The sequence below is a fragment of the Myotis davidii genome, unplaced genomic scaffold (assembly GCF_000327345.1).
Source record: "Myotis davidii unplaced genomic scaffold, ASM32734v1 scaffold1786, whole genome shotgun sequence".
NCBI classification, from domain to species: domain Eukaryota; kingdom Metazoa; phylum Chordata; class Mammalia; order Chiroptera; family Vespertilionidae; genus Myotis; species Myotis davidii.
Window position 1 is genome coordinate 101,097 of NW_006297147.1, and position 10,680 is coordinate 111,776.

At 44.6% G+C, this 10,680-nt stretch overlaps 1 protein-coding gene across 1 annotated transcript in view; it reads right to left on the minus strand.

Moving 5' to 3' along the window:
* Nucleotides 1–9,192: 9,192 nt before the first annotated feature.
* Nucleotides 9,193–10,680, minus strand: part of LOC102765435 (zinc finger protein 615) — a 16,505-nt gene continuing 15,017 nt past the window's right edge. The window contains exon 5 of the mRNA XM_015569905.1: nt 9,193–9,209. Coding sequence (XP_015425391.1) covers nt 9,193–9,209 — 17 coding nt within the window. The remainder of the gene's footprint in view (nt 9,210–10,680) is intronic.

Sequence of the window (10,680 nt, forward strand, 5' to 3'; positions counted from 1 at the left end):
GAGGTCATCGTTGCATTCCTAATCAAGGCACATGCCCGGGTTCTGGGCTCCGTCCCCAGTAGCGGGTGTGCAGGAGGCAGCCGATCAATGATTCTCCTACGTCACTGATGTTTCTATCTCCCTCTCCTTTCCATACCGGCCAGTCTAGCTTCATTCTTGAATAGAGAGGCCGTAACCCTGGCATGTGCCCTGACCAGGAATCGAACCAGTGACCTCTTGGTTCATGGGTTGATGCTCAACCACTGAGCCATACCGGCCAGTCTAGCTTCATTCTTGAATAGTACTTTGCAGGAGACACAGAACTCTTGGGCCCTTCCCACCGTGTGAGTAGTGGAGTCCAAGTTGACTCACTCCAAAACTGGAATACCAAGCCTGTTGAAAAGGAGACAGCAGGCCAAAAATGGAGCCACGTGTAGGACACCCTACATTAACCAAATGAGACATAATACCTAACCTGGCGATTTCAAGGGCTCTTGGACTGTAACCTTTGTCCGCTCCACCTGGAATTACCTGGTCTGCATCAATGAGGTAAAATTCCTCAACTTCCATTCCCCTTACAAGGGCAACCCTGCTGGAAACGATGTGTTTTTGCTAAGAATTTCCTTTTCCCACCTTTAAAAATAATCTTTCATTTTATGGAGCCCTTTGGAGTTCCTTTCTATTGGCTAGATAGGATGTTAACTGATTCAGGAACCATTGAATAAAGTCAACCTGATGTTTAAATTGACTTGTTAGAATTTTTATTTAACAAGCCAGAGAAGTGCATGTTCCTAAAAGTCACACTTCAGTTTGGAAGAGTTCCGACTAGTAAGCTAATTAATGCTTTCAAAAGTGTACCTGAGCCCAGCTGCCGTGGCTCAGTGGATGATCTATGAACCAGGAGGTCACGGTTCAATTCCCGGTCAGGGCACATGCCTGGGTTTGCAAGCTCAATCCCCGGTGTGGGGTGTGCAGGAGGCAGCCGATCAATGATTCTCTCTCATCATTAATGTTTCTCTCTCCCTCTCTCCCTTTCCCTTTCTTTCTGAAATCAATATAAAAAAAAAAGTGTACCTGTTGCCCTGGCTGGTGTTGCTCAATGGTTAGAGTGTTGGCCTGCACACTGAAGGGTCTCTGGTTTGATTCCCAGTTAAGGGTACTTACCTAGGTTTGCTCCCCAGCCCCGCAGGGAGGGTGCTGGAGGCAACCAGTCTATGTGTGTCTCCCCCATAGATGTTTCTCTTTCTCCCCCCCCCCCCTTCTTCACCTTTCCCCCCTTCCACTCTCTCTGAAAAAGCAATGGAAAAAATATCCTCGGGGAGGATTAACAATAAAAAAAAAAGCGTGCCTGTTAGTTGTGTCAGGGTGGCCCTGAGTTCATACATTAAATGGGTTCTAAGGGGAGGCTACTCAGTACATCTGCCTTAGAGTCCCAAACAACACTCTGGCCCTAGCTGGTTGGGCTGAGTAGATAGAGTATCCGCCTGCAGACCAAAGGGTTCCAGGTTTGATTCCAGTCAAGGGCACGTACCTTGGTTGCAGGGTCCTTCCCAGCCCAGGGCCTGGTCGGGGCACGTGCAGAAAGCAAACAATCGACGTGTTTCTCTCACATTGATGTTTCTATTTGTCTTTCCCTCTCTTTTCCAGTCTCTCTAAAAATCGATGGAAAAAATATTCTCACCAAACAAAACAGAAAAAACACTGTGCATATGGTCAAGTTGTAGTCGTCACCCCCACTGGCCGAGAGGTGATGACACCTTAGACATGGCTATGGAGACTGAGGCCTCTAATTTGCCAACAAAGAGAATATCATGGCCCTGGCTGGTGTGGTTCATTTGGTTGGGCATCATCCTGTGCACCAAAGCGTTGCTGGTTTGATTCCCAGTCAGGGCACAATGCCCAGGTTTCAGACTTGATCCCTGGTGGGGGGCATGCTTGGGAGGCGATCAATGTTTCTCTCCCTCTCCCTCTACTCTCTCTGAAAAACACACACAAATCAATAAAAACAGTTTTTGAAATATTTTTTTAAAGAGAGAATATCATTTCCATGATGAAAACTGTGTATATCAGGGGTTAGTGGCACTTGATCTAAACGCTCACCTAACCTATGACAACAGACAGGGTAGTTTATCTCCTTAACCCTAATCTACTTGCCACTGCTCTACTGACCTCACTCTGGTGCATAGGGGATGAGGAGGCACAGACATATCACACATATCTCCTATTATATTCTGATGTCAAAAAAAAACAAAAGAATGTTGCCTTGCCCTAACTGGTTTGGCTCAGTGGATAGAGCGTCGGCCTGTGGACTGAAGGGTCCCAGGTTCGATTCCGGTCAAGGGCATGTACCTTGGTTGCGGGCAAATCCCAGTAGGGGGCGTGCAGGAGACGGCTGATCAATGTTTCTCTCTCATCGATATTTCTAACTCTCTATCCTTCTCCCTTCCTCTCTGTGAAGAATCAGTAAAATATATTTTTTTTTTAAAAAAAAGAATGTTGCCTTTTGCCAAGAGGTCCTGCTATGATCTGTGTCCCACACAAAATTCATATATTGAAACCCAACCCCCAAGGTCAAGGTATTAGGAGGTGGAGCCTTTGGGAGGTGATTCGGTTATGAGGGCAAAAGTCCTCATGGACGGGATGAATGCCCTTGAACGGGAGGCCTGAGAGAGCTCCCGTCGTAACCCACTCTGCCTTGTGAAGATTCAAGGAGAAGTCTCCCATTCAAGAGAGAACCCTCAGCCCTATCCGGTTTGCCTCAGTGGATAGAGCTTCGGCCTGTGGACCTCAGGGTCCCAGGTTAGATTCAGTTCCATGGCATGTACTTTGGTTCCAGGCTCCTCCCCGGCCCGGGCCTTGGTCAAAGCTCCTGCAAGAGACAACTAATCGAGTGTCTCTCACACATAGATGTTTCTTTATGTCCTTCTGTCTCTCTAAAAATCCATGGAAAAATATCCTCAGGTGAGGATTTAAAAAAAAAGAGAGCAAACCCTTGCCCTAACCGGTTTGGCTCAGTGGATAGAGCGTCGGCCTGTGGACTGAAGGGTCCCAGGTTTGATTCCGGTCAAGGGCATGTACCTTGGTTGTGGACACATCCCCAGTAGGAAGTGTGCAGGAGGCAGCTGATCGATGTTTCTCTCTCATCAATATTTCTAACTCTCCCTCTCCCTTCCTCTCTGTAAAAAAATCAATAAAATATATTTAAAAAAAAAAAAAGAGGGAGCGAACCCTCACCAGACCGTGCTGCACCCTGACCTCAGACTTCCATTCTCCAGAACTTTGAGATAGAATTATTGTTTATCAGCCACTCTGTTTGTGAAATTGTGTTACAGCCCGGGCAGACACAGGCCCATCGATCTCAACGAGTCAGCTCCCCTCTGGTACGAGGTGACACACAAAGGCTATTCATATAGGGGCTCAGTCACCATCCCTCCACATTGCCAAGACTGTCAGAAATGGAAAGAGGTTAATATTTTACTCCACTTGCAAGCCAACAAGGTAGCCTGCCTGTTTCAAGGATGCCGATCAAGACACGAAACTCCTCAGACCGAGACAAAGACATTATTATTCACAGCACAACAGGCTGCAAGAGCTTCATGTTCACATGGGTTCCCATGGCTCCCATGGCCCCATGGGCCATGTAAAGAGGTCCAGGTGGCCCAGCCAGCGTGGCTCAGTGGTTGAGCATTGACCTATGAGCCAGGAGGTCCCAGTTCGACTTCCAGTCAGGGCTCATGCCCAGGTTGTGGGCTCCACCAGCCAGACCCCACCTGTGCACGAATTTGTGCACCAAGCCTCTAGTACAGTGGTTCTCAACCTTCCTAATGCCACGACCCTTTAATACAGTTCCTCATGTTGTGGTGACCCCCAACCATAAAATTATTTTCGTTGCTACTTCATAACTGTAATTTTGCTACTGTTATGAACCATAATGTAAATATATGATATTCAGGATGTATTTAGGCAACCTCTGTGAAAGGGTCGTTTGACCCCCAAAAGGGGTCGAGACCCACAGTTTGAGAACTGCTGCCCTAGATTGATTGTACCTAACTACTTTGTTAGGTAGATAATGACTAGACTCGAGTATTTACAGGATAAGACAAAAGAATTTTTAAAAGAATTTTTAATTAGTACTTTGAGGAAGAAACAAAATGAATTTTGATCAAGTTGGATGAAGGTATCATCTAGTCCAGTGATAGCGAACCTTTTGAGCTTGGTGTGTCAGCATTTTGAAAAACCCTAACTTAACTCCGGTGCCGTGTCGCATATAGAAATTTTTTGATATTTGCAACCATAGTAAAACAAAGACTTATATTTTTGATATTTATTTTATATATTTAAATGCCATTTAACAAAGAAAAATCAACCGAAAAATGAGTGACATAGGTTCGCCATCACTGATCTAGTCTGTTCCCAGCAGTCAACATCTGAGCCTCAGCCTACCTACTGTCCAGGGTCCCTGGGTGTGCAAAGCTCCAGCTTCATGCATGTCTACAGACACACTGGCCTACTCCCCCAAACAAACAAAACACAAAAAAATCAGGTACCAAATTCAATTTGAAATATGAACCGGAAACTTGCGTTCACTAATCGGCCCCCTGACCAGGATTCTCGGTATATCACAATCCTGGCAAAAACACCACATTCAATGACTCTCACCTACCACTCCAGTTTTGGGTTTTCTGTTGTTAATCCTCACCCGAGGGTATTTTTCCATTGATTTAGAGAGTGGAAGAGAGAGGGAAAGGCAGAAAGAAATATTGATGTGACAGAAACACATCTCCTGCATGTGCTCCGACCAGGGCCCAGGCCAGGGAGGAGCCTGTATCCGAGGTACATGCCCTTGACGGGAATCAAACCTGTGACTCTTTGGTCCACAGCCTGACGCTCTATCCACTCAGGGAAACCAGCTAGGGCTCCAGTTCTTGATCACTGAGCCCCACAGCACCACCCAGGCCGACAACAAACCCTGTCGTTTGCATTTTCCATCATTAGTGTTTTCATAAACTCGGTAACACCGACACTAAAGCCAAGACGCCCTAGTGATTGAGACCAAAGTCCCCAGAGCTGCCCATCTCTCGCCTCACAGGCACCCTCCCGCCCCTCCTCGTCCGCAGCCCCGCGAAGACCCACCTGATGCTGAGCTTCTCAATACTCCAGGGCAGCGTCCAGTGCCCCAAGCCCTTTCTCTCTCTCTGTTGCTAGGGACGCTTCTCGGGAGTCCCGTTCTGGCCATGGGCGTGGCTCTGTTACGCAACGTGACCACGCCCACCACGCCCACCGCGCCACTCAGGCCCCCAGTGGCCGTTGTGGTGTCTACGCCTCAGCGCGCGGAGAAGAAATTGAAGTCACTTTGTGGACGCCTCTTAGCCTCCTTGAAAGTGCCAACAACACTGCGTTGAACAAGCCTTCAGAGGCCGAGCCTAGTCGAGGCCAAGGTGGAGCAAGTTGTATTCCCTTCATGCTTTGGGCAAAACGGGAAGATGGCGGCGCCCTGGCACTGCGCCCTGTAAGTTGCTTGGGGGCAGCCATCTTACCGGAAGTGCACTTCCCTAGGTCAGAGGGGACCCGGGACCTCATGCCATGAGAAGACTTGGGATGAAAAACTGCAAGTTTGTAGGAGCGGAGGCTTACGAGGTGGTGGTCAGACCTCACACGGCGCCCAGGAGGCCTTTCAGTCCTGGTGAGATCTGGGCATGGAGTGGGGCTGGGGGTGGGCCAGCCTGGAGGACTTTTGGTCAGACACCTCCTTGTAGAGGCAAAAGCAATGGTGAGGGCGGGCAGGGCTCTGAGAAATCGAGGCCCACAGGTTCCCTGGAAAAGTGATTCTCGGGATGAGGAGGACCCAGAAGGTGGGAAGTAAGAATTCCTCCCTCACGAAGACCAGTAATACTTTTTATTATTTCTTTCTTTCAAATATATATTTTATTGATTTTTTACAGAGGAAGGAAGAGGGATAGAGAGTTAGAAACAGCCATGAGAGAGAAACACCTTCTACTGGGGATGTGCCCGCAACCAAGATACATGCCCTTGGCCGGAATTGAACCTGGGGTCAGGACCTTTTTTTATTTACTAGAGGCCCAGTGCACGAATTTTGGGGGGGGGTGCAGTTTGTCTCAGCCCAGCTCTTGGGGAATCCCCAACTGACAGCTCCCTGTAGAGAGTGGGCATAAGCCAGCACTGGGACATCCTTAGCACTGTTGTGGAGGCAGGAGAAGTTCCCGCCACCACCACTGCGCTCACCAGCCGTGAACCCAGCTTCTGGCTGAGAGGTGCTCCCCCTGTGGGTGCACATTGACCACCAGGGGGCAGCTCCTATGTTGAGCGTCTACCCCCTGGTGGTCAGTGCGCATCATAGTAACCGGTCATGCTGCCGTTAGGTCAATTTGCATATTAGCCTTTTATCTCTCTCTCTTCCTTCCTCTCTGAAGTCAATAAAAAATAAATTTAAAAAAATCTTTATTGTTGAAAGTATTACATGTCTCCCTTTTCCCCCCATCAACCCCCTCCAGCCTACCTCTGCTCCCCATCCCAGGCCCTCACCACCCCACTGTGTGCATCCATGGGTTATACTTTTATTAATTGCCTGTTTGGCAACCAGTGTTTTAACTACGTGTACTTCTCACAACAAAGCTATGAGGAAAGATACAATGAGATACAGTTAAGTTGTTCAAAGGCACACAGCTTAGGATTCAAATCAGGCAAGTGTGAGTTCAGAACTCACTCCTAAGCATTATTCAAGGTGAAGGGTGGATTTCTTTGAGGATCCTGGGTGTGGTAGTAGGCTTAGGTGTGCACTAAGCTGCCTTCCCCTGGAGTTGTCAAGCTTTGAAAGGTGCGCTCAGCATGTAGGTCTCACAGCAGCCTGGCCAACCTACCTTTGCTTGGGTCCTGACTGTTCAATCCCATGATGTTGGAAAAAACACTGTAGTAATTTTGCAAACATAAATGAATACTACATACCTACAACTATAGTCTACATATTTCAATCCAAGAGTCACTTGTAATAATGTTCAGCAAATGATTAGCATGTGATAATACTGCATCTCACTTGGTAATTGGTTCTGTAACCATATGGAATGACTTTCTACAGCAGTTTTAACATGTGCACCAGCCAATGTTCCAACTTGTGCTAAGCCATGGCCTAGCTTTGTAGACATATCCTGTATAAATGTAAAATTATGTATGTACTGTAGGACAGACACATCATTGTAATCCTAAAGTATGGACAAATGGAAAAGAGTTAATTTAGCCCAGCCGACCTGGATATCAGGGTTAGATTCCCCACTGGGGCACATGCCTGGGTTGCAGGGTTGGTGCCCAGTAGGAGGCGTGCAGGAGACAGCTGATCAATGATTATCTCTCATCATTGATGTTTCTATCTCTCTCCCTCTCTGAAACCAATAAAAAATATTTTTTAAAGTTAATGTTAAATTAAAAATTCATACAAAAGTTGGAGTCTGGAGTGTCTGTGTTTTGTATAAGTGAGCACTGTAGCATAAAAAAGCAAACTGCATCAGACATTTTAAAAAAAAGACAAGTCCAGCCAGTGTTGTTCAGTGGTTGAATGTCAACCCATGAACCCGGAGATCACAGAACTTGGTCAGGGCACATGCCTAGGTTTCAGACTCGATACCTAGTAAGGGGCATGTGGGAAGCATCTGATTGGTGATTCTCTCTCGTCATTGATGTTCCTATCTCTCTCTCCTCCTTTCCTCTCTCTGAAATCAATAAAATTTTTAAAAGACAAAATTAAAAAATTTGCATTAATATGTGATGTAGGTTCAAACACCCATCCCAGAAAACATGAAATTGGCACATAAAACTCCAGTTGAAGAAGCATTGTTGAAGTGGTACCTGCAACAGCATTTTTATGGGATTCCAGTGCAGGCAGTTGAAATGAAATCTGCAGCAATGAAATTAGCAAACCATATGAACACACCATTCAAAGCAATTGGCTTTGGCGTTTTCCCAAAAGGCACAGAATTATGAACAAATTTACGGCAAAGCTTCAAGTACTCCAGAAGATATTGAACTATTTCGGCAAAAATTACTGGAACAAATAAATAATGAAATGCTATTACAGTCTCAGATTTATAGTGCTGACAAACTGGTTTGTTCTGGCGTTATGTACCTGAAAACACACAAGCCTCAAAATATGAACAATCAGCAAGGACAGGATCTCAGCACTGCTTTGTGCCAAAGCTGATAGATAGCATAAACGGACACCTGTAATTGTAGGCAAATCTCATAAACCTACAGTTTAAGAAATATATACGGAATCACCTGCCTATTTTGTACATCACTTACCCAGCCCATGGACCAGGGCCACATGCGGCTCTTTGGCCCCTTGAGTGTGGCTCTTCCTAAGCCTTAGGAGTACCCTAATTAAGTTAATAACAATGTACCTACCTATATAGTTTAAGTTTAAAAAATTTGGCTCTCAAAAGAAATTTCAATCGTCGTACTGTTGATATTTGGCTCTGTTGATTAATGAGTTTGCCGACCACTGGACCAGGGGATAATTCTGGAACCAAATGAATATACTGCAACAGTTTTTACTAGTAGAGGAAGTAATGGTTGCATTGCAGGGTGAATGAAGAAGATACAAGAGGACAGTGTACCTTACAAAATTTAGAGTTATAATTTAAAATCGGCAATTTTGAATTTTACTGAAACATTGAAAGAAAAAGTGCAAACATTGAAAAATGGTTGGAAGAATTTGCTTAACGATAAAGATGCAGACTTAGGTTTAAAAGGGCTAGAGGGCCCTAGCTGGTTTGGCTCAGTGGGTAGAGCATTGGCCTGCAGACGGAATGGTCTTGGGCTCAATTCCAGTCAAGGGCACATGGCCTGGTTTGTTGGCTTGATCCCCAGTAGGGGGTGTGTAGGAGGCAGCTGATCAATCATTGATGTTTCTAGCTCTCTCTTTCTTCCTCTCTAAAATCAATAAAAATATACTTAAAAATAATAATAGCCCTAACTAGTTTGGCTCAGTGGATAAAGCTTCAGCCTGTGGACTGAAGGGTTCCCAGTTCAATTCCAGTCAAGGGCATGTACCTTGGTTGCAGGCACATCCCCAGTTGGGGGTGTACGGGAGGCAGCTGATCAATGTTTCTCTCTTATCGATGTTTCTAACTCTCTATCCTTCTCCCTTCCTCTCTGTAAAAAAATCAATAAAATATATTTTAAAAATAATAAAAAATAAAATGGCTAGAGGTTACTGACTGCTGTAGGACAATACAGAATATTGGTGAAGAAGAAGCCAACCATTTTACAGTGGTTAGAATGACCCTGAGCATCACAGCATGATCAAAGTGAAATAGCAGATGAGGTTATATCTTAGAAGATGAGGATGGAAAATGAGGAAAAAGAAACAACACGTCAAAAATAAAGTTATCAGTGACTAGATAACATCTCAACAATTTAATAACATTTATTGACAATTCATCTGATAACAAAATTCAGTTTTATTACACCCTTTTATCTCGTTAATCCTTACCCGAGGATATTTGTCCTGTTTTTTGTTTTTGTTTTTGTTTTTTTTAGAGAGAGAGTATAAGGGAAGAAAGAGGAGTAACCTGTAACCCTGAGAATCTAACTCATGACCCCTTGCTTCAAGGGCCAACGCTCTAACCACTATGCAAACCAGCAGGGCTATTACACACACTTTTGTAACTTTAGGGAGATAATTACTTTAAAAAACCAGGAGACTAAAAAAGTTCAAATAAAACGATCGTTTTTTCAAAGCATGATTACCTAAAGCAAGTGCTTTGACATTGAACATAAATGTCACACCACAATGGGAATGTCTGGATATATCATCATCCAAAGATAATTAAATAGTAAAATATGTTTGCTTTTACTAATAATAAATTTAAATTTTGTTTTTAAGAACATTACTTATTTAGTTAAATAAAGTGTACATTCAGAAAAAGAATATTTCTATTTAGACTGCATACTTAGAGTCTCAAAACTACAGTGCGTATATAGCAATAATGCACACAGAAAACTTTTGTGAAATTAAACTTTTCGTATAATTTTAAATGTTGCAAGTGTTACATATGTCCCCTTTTTTCCACCATTGACCCCCTACAGCCCCCCACCCCCTGCCTTCACCACCCTATTGTCTGTGTCCATGCGTTATGCATATATGCATACAAGTCCTTTGGTTAATTACCTCTCACTCACCCACCCTCCCACCACCTTCCTGCCAAGTTTCCACACTTTGTTTCATTCTTCCATGTCTCTGGGTCCACTCTGTTCATCAGTTTACTTGTTACTTAGATTCCAAATATGAGTGAGATCATGTAACATTTATCCTTCTATGACTGACTTCACTTACCATGATACTCTCCAGGTCCCTCCATGCTGTCTTAAAGGGTAAGAGATTTTTCTTTCTTTATGCTGCATAGTATTCCTTCGTATAAATGTTCCACAGCTTTTTTATCCACTCATCTACTACTGGGCACTGGACTGTTTCCAGATCTTAGCGATTGTAAATTGTGCTGCTGTGAACATGGGACTGCATACATTCTTTCTGATTGGTGTTTTGGGTTTCTTAGGATATATTCCTAGAAGTGGGATCACTGGGTCACATGGCAGATCCATATTTAATTATTTGAGGGAACCCCATGCTGTTTTCCATAATGGCTGCACCAGTGTGCATTCCCAGCAGCAATGCACTAGGGTTCCATTTTA